This window comes from Elephantulus edwardii, unplaced genomic scaffold (genome assembly GCF_000299155.1).
Source record: "Elephantulus edwardii isolate Elephantulus edwardi_28Jun2011 unplaced genomic scaffold, EleEdw1.0 scaffold00098, whole genome shotgun sequence".
NCBI classification, from domain to species: domain Eukaryota; kingdom Metazoa; phylum Chordata; class Mammalia; order Macroscelidea; family Macroscelididae; genus Elephantulus; species Elephantulus edwardii.
In genome coordinates this window covers 4829460-4846116 of record NW_006399848.1, presented here as the reverse complement: position 1 = coordinate 4846116, position 16657 = coordinate 4829460, and the positions used below count along the sequence as shown (strand labels likewise).

General features: G+C 38.3%; 2 protein-coding genes across 2 annotated transcripts in view; both read right to left on the bottom strand.

Moving 5' to 3' along the window:
* Positions 1-2656: 2656 nt before the first annotated feature.
* Positions 2657-3439, bottom strand: CLDN12 (claudin 12). Its single transcript, XM_006891457.1, has one exon. It carries the CDS (start codon positions 3437-3439, stop codon positions 2705-2707), a length of 735 nt encoding a protein of 244 aa, XP_006891519.1. The 3' UTR covers positions 2657-2704.
* A 10877-nt stretch (positions 3440-14316) lies between these two features.
* GTPBP10 (GTP-binding protein 10 (putative)) overlaps positions 14317-16657 on the bottom strand; it is a 49135-nt gene continuing 46794 nt past the window's right edge. The window contains 2 exon segments of the mRNA XM_006903645.1: positions 14317-14423; positions 15154-15264. Of these exon segments, the coding sequence (XP_006903707.1) occupies positions 14317-14423; positions 15154-15264 (218 nt within the window).

Sequence of the window (16657 nt, the reverse complement as noted above, 5' to 3'; positions counted from 1 at the left end):
CCCCCATGGCTAGATAAACAAACCTGCTGCATCATACTCTACTTAAGATTGTGTTCCAAACTGGCTTCTGTAAAAGATCTTCAATGTTAATAGGCCTTTCACAAAGCTATTCTCCATCACAATGATAACCTGGTAAGTGCTCCAAAGTGTCTAAAAAGAAATACAAACACTTGCTCTCCTTTGATGGCTTTGAAGAATAACAATTGGTAGCAACTGTAAAACAGTAAAGAAAAAGACAAAGGAAACAGCTGTTTCCTTTGCCAAGCTATTTCATAATAAATACTAATTTGGAGCTACACGTTCTGAAGCCAAAAGACTTTTTTTTAGGAAAAACTTAATGTTTATATTTATGATCCCATGGACTAAAAACTTTCCAGTATCTTTAATGACTGGATCTATTTTTCTTCAACATTGTTTATACAATAAACAATTGAGTAGTGGAATTTGTGGCACTTCTGGGCAAAAATTCAGAGAGGGGACTGAAATTAATAAGCAAAGGGGGAAAATTACAATTAATATCAAAATTCCACCTGCCACTCTTTTGGAATGATCAAAATTAAATAACATACACCTGAGAAGAATCCGAAGGAATAAGAAGCTATAACATAAAAACAAACAAAACACCCAATAACTCTTGCATGCTTTTTACTCATGGCACTTTAAAATTATGCAACTGGGCTTATTTGCTATGTACATAAATTAGAGTTGGAATTATTATAATAGTGTTTACTACAAATACTCACATAAGGACCACAGTCATTCAGATTTTTTTAAAAAACAAAACAAAAACCCCCTCACAAATAATCTTTTACCATGCAAATAGCTTTTTAAAAAAAATCTGTAGTAGTTAACAGAACAAAATTCTTATGAAACAGTGTTTATACAGAACAAATTACACCAAAGAGTTCCAGTTCACAAGGGGAAAGACCAGCATCCATAACTTCCAAGCTTTTAATGTAGTATTAACATGGTTTTATCTTGTTACCCCATTAGAATAAAAATTTTAAAAATTTTTCTCCCTTCAGTAAATCACATGGAAAAGGGTACAATAGGCTTTCTCTACCACTTTTGCATGTTCTCATGTGTCCGATAGTGTTATTACAGAACTAAGCTAACACAGGTCCTCTAAGGATTCTATGAATTGAAGTAAGCAGAATTTTTAGAATTTAGAGGATTACTGGTGGTGTGTGATAAGCCTGCCTGCCAGAAAGGTAGGTGTTTCTTAAAATATATTACTAAATCAATCACTGAAAAATTTAGGTTAGCTGTCCAAAGAAGTCAGGCTGTTTCCAAAATAGCAGGCTTGGTCTTCTCTATTAGATTACAATTTCTTAGCAGAAGGGACTAGATCTCATTATTTTGGGGGACCCTTTATGACAGGTCATCAACGTAATTCTGACTCATTGTTACCCTACAGAATAGAGCAGAAGTTTTGTAGGCAGTAGTCTTTACAAAAGCAGACTCTCAGATCTATTTTTCCTGCAGAGACACTGGTGGGTTTGGTGTGTTCCTTTGGATTCTCTATAAGCCCAATCATTTCCAACTCATGGTGGCTTTCTCCCAGGTTTCTGAGGCTGTAAATCTTTACAAGAGACGAATGCCTCATCTTTCTCTCTTGAAGGCTGGTAGATTCAAACCATGAGCCATCTGGTAATATACTATACCAGCAGGAGTCCTTTTTCGGATCCTTTACACCTCCTACCCAAGTGTTGGGCAGAGATCTGAAATGGGTGCAGCAACCGAATCAGTGTAAGCATAAGTTGTTGAAAACTCATACTTTACCTTTGCTTGTTTGTCATCATCACCATCAAAGATTAGCCTCAAGTACACTATCACTATGTCTTTAAAAAAAACAAATCCCCAAGGCTTCTCTATTTGTCTCTTACCTACTGAGAAATTATATATGGGTATGCATGTCACTTTGTGAATGACATCAGGAAAAGTTTCTGCTTTAGAGACGTGCCAATCCATTATGTGACACCTTTTCACTCTAATAACACTTCTAGAGTCATCAACCTTGAGAATTGTTAAATATTAAGCATTAACTAATAAACAGTTGGAAATGTTAGGCTTATTCTCTCTAGTATCATTTCAAATGCATTTTTTTTCCTTAAACACTGACATGAGGTAGAAGTTAACTTACGAAAGTCATATTCAAAATACTAATACTATTCATTCAATATAATTAGTCCAGAGAAAATAATTTTTAAACATTTTTAAAGCTGTCAGACTACTGTTAAAATATAACCATTACCTGAAAGAATTAGTTTTACATTTGAAATAAGTCTTTCCCCCCACTCCCCAGTTCCTACCCCCATTTTAGGTAGAAAAAACTGGATATACATCTCTGAAATGTTCATGAAGATTGTATACAACTCCTCTTGGCCATTTTTATTTTACCATGCTACTCAAAATTATCTCAGTGGAGAAACAGGTCTTTTCCACTGATGTAACAACAACATGGAGCTTAAAAATCCTTCCAGTGTAAGAAGCAAGATAAAAGGAATGATTCACATTTAAAATAATGCTCTTTTCATAAAAACTAGCAGCACTTCATTCTACCAGGACACACACATTTGGTTTCATTGACTGGTCAGGAACAAAGAAAATGTACACAGATCCAAAAACACCCTCCCTGTAGTGGGTAGTACACAAAGGGAATGTGAAGTTACAAAAGAAGTTTTAACAATTAACTCCTTTCCCATTAGGTGGTGTGTGAAACTACTGGAATGTCAATTTCAATGGCAGAGAGGCGGGAGCGTGCTGAATAGGGCTGTGAGTAAGTATGCATACTGGAAGGATGGGAATACAGCGGCTGCCAGAAAGGAGAAGGCAAAGATTTGCATACACAATACCAAATAAACAGCAGAAAGGCAGTCATGTACAGGCCCCCAGCACTAGCAATAGTGACATACACTGCATAGTCAAACATAAAGACTGGCTCGAACTTCCTGTTCAGATGCATGTTATAAAAGATGACCCAAATGGACGGGGAGAGGCACACAGTACCTGCCAGGAAAAACAGCAGCCCGGACACTAGGTGACAGCCTGCACTATTGACCAGACACTTGGCCAGTTTGATGTTGGGGACCGAGGACCTAAAGGCTGTGTTACACATTCCGATCAGGCAGAGCAGCAGGGCACCCATGGCAATAAGGATGCTGAGGGGCAGGGCAAACTGGAGAACTCGAAGGTCCAGCTGGTCCACCGACGAATACCAAGTAGTGTCGTACATCAGGCAGTCACTGCTTCCGTCATATCGGGCGCATTTCACCCACAGCCCTGTGTAAACAGTCAGGTTCTTCTCATTTCTGTTGAACGTGATCAGTCTCAATTTCCTCCAGTTGGGAAGCAGCGTCCCCGCAAAGAGGCCTGCCACTGAGGCAATTCCACACAGGAAGGAGAGGACTGTGGCGGCATGAACATCCCGGCAGCCCATGGCAGGCAGGCAGGCGTGTGTGGTACTGCCAGTGCAACTGGGGAGTAACACAAGAGGACAAATCATGAGGGACCAACAAGAGGAGAGCAGAACAGGAGAGTGTGGCACCTGTTAGGGACACAACTAGTGACCAACGCAAAAGAGGAACACTCTGTTCTGTCCCTTTCCTCTCAATACACAATGTTGCTGTTGTTATGTGTGGTCAAGTTGCCTACAACCCATAGTGACCCTATGTACAGCAGCTCTGAAGTCTGCCCTGTCCTGAGCCCATCTCACTGACTCCAATACACCAACCCCCATTGCCCCAGTTACTGTATCAATCCATCTCATCCGGGGTCTTCCTCTCCTGCACTATAGGAATGGAGTGAACTCAGTTCCATAAGGACCAATCCTATGTAAGACCATTATCGTAAAATAGATAACTAGAAAAATATGTGTGAGGATCTAAAGGGGGGGACAGAGGGGTGAAGATGGGTGGGGTGGAGTAATCATAGGGTCGTACAATTTGATGAGTGGAGGGGTGGGTTAAGAAAATGGGAAAGATCTAGTGTAAAAACAAAGTATACAAACTTTGTAAGTAAACCAGTATAAAATAAACATTTTAAAGAAAGGTAATTATATGATTATATACTTGGCTATTTATCATCCAATAAATATTTGTTGGGAAAAAAAAGATGTGAGTGTGGCCTCAAGAGCCCAGGGGCTGTCACTGACTGGACCATATAGCAGGGAAGGCTTTATGCTTTCATCCTGCACAGCTAAGCGAAGGAATAATCAAAGTGAGTCCAAACTCTCTTAACATGACTTCTAAAACTCTCTTATCATTCATTCATTCAACATGCATGTAACTTCTACGTGTCAGAGACCTCCTTAATCAGCCACAAATACAAAACTCCAAATGCTCATGCAAATATACAGTGAAACTGGCACAGAGTACAACTAAAGGTTCTTAAATGACAAAGGTTGGCGGGGCTAGAAGTACGAGATGAAAACAGAGTGGCTGAGAGCAATGCTGAGCCGGGCTGCCCAGGTTTCAATCCCCACTTTTCCCACCTCTCTGTGCCTGGTTTTCCTTATTAGAAGGAAAAATAACACTACCTTTCTCACAGAGTTGTTCTAAGGCTTTTATGAATTACTGTAAAAGGTTTAGAACAGTTTTGGCATATGATAGTTGCTAAGCAAGTGCTAACTATTTTCTTCACCTCTAGTGACCAGCTCACTACCTGGCACACTGGGCAAGTTCAAGGAACCTTTTTTGAAAGGCAAACAGGAAAGGGCAAACTGACCTGGTTCCTAGATGCATGCTGGAGAAACTGTAAAGTGTAATGAACTCATAGTCAGTCAGTCAAATTAACAGATGAGAATCACAAAGGTTTCTAAAATTATCATACTCTACTTCCTGGCCTATTCAAGACAATCTGAGTATTTTCTAGAGAAATCTATAAGCATTGTTACATAATTGCTGCTCATAACATGAATGAAGACATTTATAAAATAAAGACAATTTCGCTCTAATGCTACTTATTATAGGGAAAATAAACCAACCATTACCCAAAGCCTTCTTTCATACCAACTTAAAACAGATGTGTTTCTGTATATATAAATCACTATCTTATTCAGCTTTAATTTCTTCAAGGAAGCTTTGAAACTCATTCACAACACTCAAATGATTCTGACTACGAAACAAGAACAAAAGGTGACATATTTAATTTTGGGTCAGAGGATGAAGAAAGGTCAGGTTGAGAATATTTTTATTTTCACAGTACAGTGTTCAGTGAACCCATCAACCTTTGCAGGGTGAAATAATATCTACTATGATCGTGGAATAGCATTCCCTGGAGTTTAGCTGCAGAAAAAAAGACCAATGTAAAAAGGCTCTAGGAAACTGGGTCAGGTTGTGATTTTCTAGTGCATCTGAATAGGAGGCACAATGTCCTTTAGGAAACAATACTGCATAGTCTATTTAATCCAGCTGTATGAACTAGGATTCATTTTAAATCAACTAGCAGAAAATAGATGGCTGTTTTAAGTGTCCAAGTTTAAGCACAAGTGACCACTTTAAAAAAGTCCTCAAGTTAAACATGGTTAGTTTTCAATTTCTCCATTAATTTTTAGCTAACTACTTGTTTATATTTCTAGTATTTCCAGAAGTATAAAATGATTTAAGAAAGTGTTTCAAAACATTTTATGGAGGAAAACATTTAAAACAGAATTATTGTCTTATTTTAGTTGTGGGGTTTCTTCTCCAACTTGCAACTTAGAAAAAGACTGTTGCTTAATACCTTGGTCTAGCACTGGTCTGGTAATGTTCACACTGGAAAAGGTTGCCAAGCATACTAACCTCCAGAATTTGGCTTCCTACTGTTTCTGCTCGTTTGTCTAGCTCTTTCAATACACTATAAACAACTTACACAGTGCCTGGCATTAGACAGAATAAATGACGACTGGGTCCTATTCTAAACCCACATAATTCATGAAAAGTGGGCCAAGAGTCATGAGATAAGAAGTGGTTACTTCAGATGAGATAATTTTGAGGGTGATGTGCTGGTAGGCTGCAAGTGGCTATTACAAAGCAGCTATTAATTTAACAGTTATTTACTACTAGCAGTAATACATGTAAGGTCTTTGCAGGCCCTGAGAGACACTGAGATCCGTAAGGATCAGCTCCCCATCTATTAACAGTCATACAAAAAAAGTATTCGAACTGTTAACACTGCTGCTTTACACAAATTCAAAATGGTAACAGTGGTAAAGCAGCTGTGTGAATACTGTATTTCAAATTATTATTATCAGATATTAAGTAAAGTGAATCAATGAAGCACATAAATGTGTATCATTCAGGGTTAGGTAAAAGACTGAGCAACAAAAGAGAATGAGGACTTGATTTAAAAAGTTGCAAAGGCATTAAGAAAACAGCCCCCCCCCTTTTCTCTCAAAGCTTGAGAACTCCTTCATGTAACCCTGGAAGACCCTAACAAAATTGTAATACTTTCTGTTTGCAAAGGGAGGGAACAAACTTAAGAGTACCACCAGCTTCAATGGCATTTCTCCAATCAAGCTTGCCTGTGCCTCTGACTACAATCATAAAAGAAGAATGAGAAACCAGATCTGAATGAATTACCTTACTCTAGTAGCCTACAGACGAGCAAACATTATTAATGAATTAATACTGAAAGTAGGTCAATATTTCTTTTTTTTTTTTTAAATATTTATTTCTGTATGAGTGTGTTTAAAATCTATCCTGCATCAAAATCAATACAAGTGTTACATCAGTCCCCCGAACTTGCTTTGCTGAAGCGTTTTTAGGTCAAAACCTCAAAGTGACAAAGTCCTATTTATATAAGGATCAAGAAAGATACTACAGCATTTTTTTTACAGAAGAGATACTATTAATCTTTTTTCCCTGAAATAAAACTTAACTTCAGCAGTGAAATCAATGTCCTAGGTTCTTTAAACTTCACTTTCTACACCCTAAACTTGATATACCACGGATTTTATAAGTTATATAACCATGAAAGGCAAAGAATATTTTTTATACAAAAAGTTGGGAGAAGGAATATATTTAGTGATCAAAAACTTAAGAGTTAATGCTGTTTTGCAGGATAGGATCTGTTCATAGTGAGAGAATAAACTGTCTTCCAATCTTGAGTGCAGAACTATTTTTTCCAAATGCAAACTTAATCACATATTCCTACTTCTTCCCATCCAATGATTCCCTGTTGTCCTTAGAATTGTCTCTAAAGTTTTAAATCTTTTCCATAGCTTACACCATCTGTTCTGCATAACCATACTGATTTTCTTCACTTCCCAAATTTGACACTTTCTGATCTGGTTAAGGTGTTCGTTCACACAATTCTTCCGTCCTCAACAGGGCTTCAAATCAATTTGTTATAGTTTGACCTCCTGGTCGAATATGCCTTTCCACTCTAGAATCAGAACCTATGTTTAACATGATTGCCTGGTGATTCTTATGTATAGTCATGTACATTTTATGAAACAGAACATTATGTGACTTGGACACTGTGTGAACATCATATTGTTGTCTGGTCCTGATTTTTTTTAAAGCATCTTGAACAAGCTTCATGCTTTATCAGTAACTGTTAAAGTGCTGAGAAATCCTAAATCCACATCATCAGCAATTTCTCTGTATCTAAGGCCTGCTCACATTTGTGTTAGCTTTGTAGCTTTCAGTACAGCTGACCTTTTACCAGCTTGGAGAACTGTTTGATTTTTAAGACTGTCATGACTGTTAAGCGTGATATACCTAAACTACAACCAACAGCATTCATCAATGCCCGTCTCCATGTTGTTTAATAACATTCTATTTCACTCCCATATATGCTTCTTTGCCACTTGAAGCTGCTATCACTGGCACTAATTTTACTGTGTTTGGGAGCCATTGATACTGGCTTTAAAACGTGATTACTGTTTAAAAACAGTAATGTTTTAAAAAGAAAATTAAGCAGAGACTAGCATGTAAGACTGGATGCTGCTGTACATAGACTAAGTACACACTGTTATGTAATAAACTTTTTAGATACTAAGTACAGTATACACACAAACCAATAACAGTCATTTATTGTGGCCTACTGGGTAAGGAGTTGACCTTCCAACCTAAAGGTGGACAATTTGAATCCAATGGCCGCTCCACAGGAGAAAGATGAGAAAATCTTGTGTAATTTATAGCCTCTGAAAACCAGTAACAGGTCAGCCATGAGTCGGTTCTGACCTGATGGCAATGGACAACTACCAATACAATAACGTATTACAGAGTTTATGTACTGTATCATTACACGCATGGCATACACATATACAAGAGATCTAACATAAACGCATGTAGTATGTGGGACACTAGGTCTCATTCTTTGATCAAGATTTCTGAACTGTTATAATCTTAAGGGATCAGAGATATGTGGCTGGACATTCCTGAACAGATGTTATGCAACACATGTATATACACAGAATCACCTGAGGATTTTTGTTGAAAATACAGACTTTGGTTCAATATCTCTGGGGTGGAAATGCAAATTCTCAGAAGAGGAGCTGAACAAGAATAAACTGAATTGCTGTACCAAACTTAAACTTGTTGCTACAAGCCAATTCTTAACTATAGCTTAAACAACCCAGGAAGGTCAGTGCTAAGCCTCTTCTTTGGCCCTGGGTTATAATTTCTGGTAGCACCTTATTACGTGTTCTCTGGAAGCAAGGATCTTGCTTGGTATTTATCTTGTTGTGTATTTATCTTTTCCACCAGCTTGTGAATCTGTGGACAGAGATCATTCTGTTTTGTTCCCTGTGTTCAACACTGGTACACAGAAGGCAATTACTTGATGAATGAACAAATAAATAAATGGAGGGTCTACCTGTGTCTGGTCAGAACACAGAACATTTCAAATTTGTTACAGAATCAGATTTATTCATTTCATTCAGGATTATCCATCCTATCCTATGTTCTTCCAGACCCGTGTTCCGGGCGGCTTACTGGCCAAATATCTCTCCCTTTTTTCAAAAGCAAAATTAATTTTCTTCCCACAGAAACATCAAATAAGAGAACATGAGGTTTTTCTTAAAACTTACCTACAGATTATGTTCTGGAAATATATACCTAAATTTGGCAACACTGGTTAACTTCAATGCTAGCTAGGAAGGCAATCCACTTCAGTCTAATAGAAATGTACTGCATACTCCTCCGTTCATTAAAGGAGGTTCTGGTGGACAACTGGTAAAGTAAGAGCCGCACTGCCAGACCAAAGGTATGTAATTTGAAACCACCAGCTGCTCCACAAGAGAAAGATGGGCAATCTTCTCCTGTGCAATTTACAGTCTCTGAAAACCCACTGTCAGGTATGACCTGGTTCTGACTTGACAGCACATAACAACTGTCCATTAAAAGTGGTTAATATGTCAAATTTGTGGTTGTTACCAGGTGTATGTCACCCAGTCAATTCTGACTCACAGTACAACAGGCCAGAACAGTCTGGATCTGTACCATCACAAGAGCTGTTATGCTTGAACCCACTGGTGCAACCACCCTATCACTCTAGCTCATTGAGGATCTTCCTCTTTTTTTCATGATTTCTCTACAAAATATGATGTCCTTCTCTAGGAACTGATCCTTCCTGAAAATATGCCCAAAGTACACGAGACAAAGCCTAACAGGAGTATTCTGGCTATACTCTAAGATATTTTGACAGTTCTTTACATATTCAATGCTTTTCATTAACACCATAGTTTAAAGGCATTTATTCTTCTCCAGTCTTTTTTATTCATTGTCCAGCTTTTATATGCATACAACAAAACAATAACTATCAGGTACATCCTAAAATGACATCTTTGCTTTTCAACACTTTAAAGCCATTATTTGCAGTGCATTTGTCAAGGGAAAATGTCATTTGATTTCTTGGTTACTGCTGCCATGGGTGCTGACTGACAGTGGGTCCAAGCAAAACCCTTGACAACTACAATCTTTTCTTCATTTATCATGAAGACGCTTCTTGATCCAGTTGTGAAGTTTTGTTTTTTTTAAATGTTGAGATGTAATACATATTGAAAGGTGTAATAATCCAGAAGCCAAGGTTGTGGCATCTGCATATTATAGACTGTTAATGAGTTTTCCGCCAATCTTGATGCCAACTTCTTCTTCTTATCATTCGCCTTCTCACGTAACTACTCAGCATATAAAAGGATTATGTCTGAATGAAAGAACACAATCCTGTTACATACCTTTCCTAATTTTAAACCATTTTCTTGCTCTGTTCAAGCCTGTCTCTTGGTCCATGTACATGTTCTGCAAATGCACAATTAAATGTTCTGGAATTTCCACTCAGTGTTATTCATAATTTCTGATGCACACAAATATCTTTGCATTGTCAATAAAATACGGGTAAACATTTTTCTGGTATTCTCTGCTATCAATCAAGATCCATCTAACATTAACAATGACTCATTCTACAGGCTCTTCTGAATACTATTTGAACTTGTGGATGTTCTCCATCATGTACTGTTCTAGCTGGTTTTTAATAATCTTCAGCAATATTTTACTTGCACGTGATACTAACGTGTTGTTGTGATGTATTGCTGAGTCACTTGCAACTCATAGCGACTCTATATACAACAGCTCTGAACCCTGGTCTACCTTGAGCCAATTTCATTTTCTCCAACACCTACCTCCATTCTCCAGTTGCTGAGTCAATCCATCTCATTCAGGGTCTTGCTCTCTTGCACCGTACCTCCACCCTTTCAAGAATGATGTCCTTCTCAAGAACTGGTTCCTTCTGGCAACATGCCCAAAGTATGTGAGATGGAGCTTCAAAATCCTAGTCTCCAAGGAGCAGCCTAGTTTCACCCTCTCTGGAACAGTGTGTTCTCTTAGCAGTCCATGGTACATTTAATACTGTTCTCCAGCACCACAGCTCAAATGTTTCACTGTCCAGTTCTCTGATGCACACCTAGTAATTTTGAAGATCATGCCTGGATCAGGAGCACTTTAGGCTCTAGACTTGTCATCACTGCTCTTCAGTACTCTGGAGAGGTCCACGACAGAAGACTTTTCCACTGCAATTTGTCTTTTGATTTCCTGGCTGTTGGTACCAAGAGTGTTCATTGTACCATACCAATATTGTAATTTCTGCATTCTAATGGATCATCTTACTTGGGAATGGGCACAACTATAGATCTCTCCCAGGTGGTTGGCTGGGTCTCAGTATTCCAAGTTTCTTGACATAGATGAGTGAGCATGTTCAGTATTATTTTTCTGCTGAAACATTCCTCCATGTATTCCATCAATTTCTGAACACTTATTTTTCACCAATGCCTTCAGTGCAACGTGGGACATCTTTCTTCAATACCACTGGCTCATGATCACATGCTACCTCCTGAAATGGCCGAACACTGACTAGTTCTTTTTGGTACACTGATTCTGTGTATTCCTTTCCTCTTCTTTTGATGCTTCCCAAGTCATTCATCATTTTACCTTAAGAATCTTTCAAATTACAATGTGAGGCTTAAATTTTTTTTCTGCAGTTTTTTTGGCTTGAGAAATGCCAACTAGTTCTTCCTGTTTAGTTTTCTAATTCAGTCTTTACACATTTCATTATAATACTTTTACTGTCTCTCCCAGAAACTATTTGAAACACTATTCAGCTTACTTCATCATTTCTTCCTTTCACTTTAACTTCTCAACATCCTAGAGCAAGTTTCAGAGTCCATCTGACATCAATTTAGGTATTTTCTTTTATTCCTGATTTTTAAATTACCACTTGCTTCATTTATCACGACTCATCTAATCCTCATTGATTAGTAATAAATAAGACAAATCTATTTTTAAAATAATCTCAAAATTCAGGTGTGATATAGTAAAGATTTTGACTCATGTGGATTTGATTTTTCTTCAGTTTTAGCTTGTTTTATGAGAATTATGAGGCTCTTCATAAAGCCAGTCTCTTAACCATGTCAACCGAGACTAACTTTTTCCACAATCTTGTCCACAGAAATAGTTATTCTGATTTCAGTGTATTCCAGCTACCAAGGATTATATGTATAACCATCATTTACGTTGTTAAATAGAAAATTAATGCTTATTTTTCAATGCTAATTGATCCATTATATTTTAGGGAGTATGGAACACATTTTAACAAATCTAATGATCTCTTATGAACACTAGCTGAGTGACAGCTTTGAGCTATTATACATACACACACATATGCAGACTTGATTTCATCTGTGAAGGAAACCTGATATTGACTAAGATCCAAATGTCAGTCATTTTTCGCCATTTACAGACTTAGCAAGTCACCTATCTATTCTGAATCTCTACATTTTCATATATAAAATGCCCCACAAAGTGTATAAGATCATGAGTAATAAAGCCTTTGCTAACCAGAATAGGGTCACAAATAGAAGCTTCCGTAAATTAAAGAACTGTAAATCAGTAAGAAGACTGACTGATCTACTCTCTTTAGCCAGGCACATGATTTTCATCTGGACTTTCAGTAAACAGTGATGATTACAGTCATGACAATAACAATAGAACATTCTCTTTGGAGGAGTTATAGACCAAATCAAATGTGGAGTTGGCTTCAAAACAACCACGTCACATTTGTCATTTGATTGTCTATTCTACTGGGACCTTCAGAGAATAAAATTTCAGATAGACATGATTTGATACACAAGTAAAGGTTATCAGAACTATCATTTCCAATAAAAAATGTTTTCAAAGGAATTTTCTTCTGTGGTTTTGAATGAGAGTTCAAACGAGTCTGGAACAGGAGTAGTGGTTGGGAGCATGTCATCAGGGAAATTGTGAGAAACAGCTGTATAAGAACACATATCTGATAGTTGCTAAATTAATTCTGGATGACAGCAATAGAGGTCTCTTCTACTTACATTTTGAGGAAAAAAGAACACAACACTGCACTCAAAAAGGAAATCTATCTTATACCTTAATTATGTTGGAAGGAGAAAAAAGAAAGTGCCACTACTGTATAATATATGATGGCAGGAAGGAAAGAAGGAATAGATATGCAAAAAATTGTACTTACCCTATGAGATATCTGATAATTCTAAAATAATTTTAATCATGTAAGAAGAAATATATGCACATCAACAGCAGAGTAGACACAATGTGGACCTAAAGAAATAGTAAAAATTGGTATAAATTCTCTAAGTGTGAATTCACATGAAATTAAAAAAAAAAAACCACCATTAACAATTATCTAAAATCAATGAAATTTAAAAAAAAGTCAGCAGCATTGCAATCTTGACTCAACTCTACATGGCAGAATAGAACTGGCTTATAGGATTTCCAAGGCTGGCTGCCACATAATCATCTCATGGAGGCTGGTGGGTTCAAACTGCTGACTTTAGGTTTCAAAGTGTTTTAAAAAAAAGATGTTTACCCTTAAATCCATGTATCATTTATTTATAAGGAAGGTAGAGAAAAACAATACTCACTTTGTGATTTGACATACAGAAGAAAAAGGAAGAAGTCACTTTATTATCCTGAAAAGAAATTACCAGTATTTATTGAATTTTAGTGTTTGGTGGAACTCCCTGATTAAAACAAGCTTGGAAGCAGGAGTGGTGCCCACTTCCGAAATAATTTGCCTCTGGAAACTCTATGAACTTGGAGAAATGATGAAAGTTATACAGGTGTTCAAGTCTTTTGTTCACAGGGTTCCTATGAGTCCCTACGACTCAACGGCCCTTAACAACAACAACACTGAATTTTAAGATCCTTTTCATAATTATAATGAAGGAGGGGGGAAACTACTACAGTTTTCTTTGAAGCACCAGAAATTGCTTCTTTTTTCATTTTTAAAATATGTTGTGAAGTGCCATTCAAATTTCCACTCATAACCACACAAAGTGACAGAAGAAAACTACCCATTGAGTTGTAATTTTTATGGGAACAGAGTGCCAGGTCTTTTCTCCCAAGTAGCACCTGGACAGGATTGAACTGTCAGCCTTCTGTCAACTTTCTGGTTAGCAGCCAGCAGTAAGCACTGCTCCACCAGCACTACTTTTTAAAAAGAATAAAAAACACCCAAACTCATTACCATCAAGTTAGAAGTGATCTATAGCTAGCCTTCCAGTAGGTTTTGAGAGCCAGTAAATCACATGGGAGGAGACAGACTATCTTTCTCCCACACAGCAGCTAACTGGATTCGAACCTCCAGACAGGAACTACCTCGGGGTTAGTAGCTCCTTACAATGCTGACAAAAACCAGGCAAGACCGAGCTGCTGTATGCATCCTGGTATTTAGAACCAGAATGCTTTTTTTGAGTGGCTATTTCCACCCATGGTTCAGCCTGCCATTTAAAAATGCTTCGTTTATCTATTTCAAGCACCAGCTACTTCCTCTTCAAGTCTATTTATCTCAAACAGGTGTGATGAGCATAAAACTTGTAAACGCGGGAGAGCTTCCTGGATTAAGGCGTTTATAACGAGCCTTATTATTATAGAAAATGCTTTCCAAAACAGTGCCTAAATGAAATTTCAATTACTTTTTTTGCTTGTTTGTTCTTCCAAATGTGTGTTTCTTGAGTTGGTAACAAACAAAGCTGCTCACTCCAAACTCTGAGAAGCTAGCTTCCAAATAATAGCACATAATAAGAAGCCCGAGAAATTACCCTAAGTGGGTACGCTACATCCTGACGGGCTCAATCAAAGCTAATAATGCACAGCTTTGGATTCAGAGGGGAAAAAAATTAAAAGCACAATCCAAGCTTCCAGGGCAACCAGCATTCACTCTCCCTCCTCACCCCTCCTCTCTCTTTAAGCTGGTGTCCTTAGGAACACCAGAGCTGAGGGCGGGGGGACTCCAAACCCAAGCTTTCCTGGTTAGAGCCAATGGAAAGAAACCGCAACAGTGTGAGCAAGCCCATCCCTGCAACACTGAGTGGGAGCAGGTCATCATTACACAATCAGCATCAGCTGGTTATTCAGAAATAGCAACCTGCAGCTCCACACTCCAAGCCGCGACCAGCCAAGTTCCCAGCTCTTGGCTGCTCCCAAGATAAATTCCACATTCCTGTGTACAAAATCATTCTGAAGAGCTTAATCAAACAACTCACTCAACTCTCACGTTCGCTAACGCGGTCACCATTTTTTCCCCGTGTTCCTGAATCCCCTCGATTTCATTATTTCACACTGAATTCTCAACTACTTACACAAAAAAAGAGCCAGAAATCAGAACGCCTTTAACCACACCTACCTGCTCCTTCCACCCAGCGCAGTTCGCTCGCCCACACAGTGGAGCCTCTCTTTAGCCTCTGGCTCTTGGCGTCCCAGGAAGTCTGTTCCTGGCGAGAAGCCGCAGAGGTTTCTGGGAGAGTAGTCAGCTTCTCCCAAAGCTTTACGCAGGAATGCGCCGAAAGACTACAACTCCCAGAATCCTCCGGGCTGTCCTCGCAGAGAACATCCTACAATTGCCTACCTCTGCGAGCGTCTCTGCTCCACTGTTTTTTTGCAGGTTTTGAGATAGTTGTTAAAAAAGACAAAACAACACTGAAAGTAATTTTGATTTGAGGACCTAAGGGAATATCTTCTATTGGGAGTGATTTTTCCGTAAGTAGCTTTTTTTTAAAAAAACACTTTATTAAATCTGGATTATTTTCCCACAAAATATTTTGCAAACACATAAAGTGTGTAGTTGCCCAAATATCAGCTGTGTAGGTTTGTATGGATGGGCGTCATAAAGTTGTGTGAGTAACTCGGCTAACGTTTGTCTGAGGTTATCAGTTAAATGGAAAAAATAACTTTAGAGATAATAGTTTGTTTTTGAGAATCAAGGAACTAAAAAGAGCTTTTCATACTTTCCACGGGCCTCTTACTTCAGAGGTCATATCATAGGAATGTCTGCTGTCAAGGACCACTTCTGTTATACCAAGGAGCAATGGTGTCAGTTTAAAATCTATGGCGTCTCTGTTTCAGGCCATGGTCTTTTCAATCACTTGCTATTATGTCTCAAAGTTGGACAGTGAAGAAGATGAAAGAAGAACAATCTATGCTTTTCAGTTGTGATATTGGAAGAGTGTACTGAATGTTGTTGTTATGTGCTGTCTAGTTGCCTGCGACTTATAGCGAACTTATGTACAACAATCCTAAAACCTATCTTGTGCCAGTCTTACTGTCTGGTACACCTACTCCCCATTTACTCTAGTCTCTGAATCAATCCATTTTATCGAGAATCTTCTGCTCTTGCACTGTTCCTCTACTCTCCCAAGCATGATGTCCTTCTCCAAGGTCTGGTCCCTCCTTGCAACATGTCCAAAGTATGTCAGACAAAGCTTCAGAATCCTTGTCTCCAAGGAGCAACCTGGTCTCACCCTCTGTAGGACCACCCTGATTGTTCTCCCAGCAGTCTATGGTATATTCAATCATTTTCTCCAGTACTACAGCTCATAGGCATCAATTCTCCTATCATCCCTGGTCATTGTCCAGCTTTCTGATGCATAGCAAGTAATTGCAAAGACTATGGCCTGGATCAGGGGCACCATAGTCTCTAGACTGCCATCGTTGCTCTTCAGTACTTTGGAGAGGTCTCTGACAGCAGACTTTGCCAATGCAATTTGTCTTTTAATTTCCTGGCTGCCTATACCAAATATGTTGATTGTGGAGCCAAGCAAATGAAAGCTGTTAACAATCCAAATCTCTTCACCATTTATCATGATACTTGCAATCGACCTAATGGTGAGAATCTTTGTTTTCTTTTTTTT

Bases quoted from the DNA above. Each gene is read 5' to 3' on its own strand.
- CLDN12 (XM_006891457.1), bottom strand. From the start codon at position 3,439: ATGGGCTGCCGGGATGTTCATGCCGCCACAGTCCTCTCCTTCCTGTGT.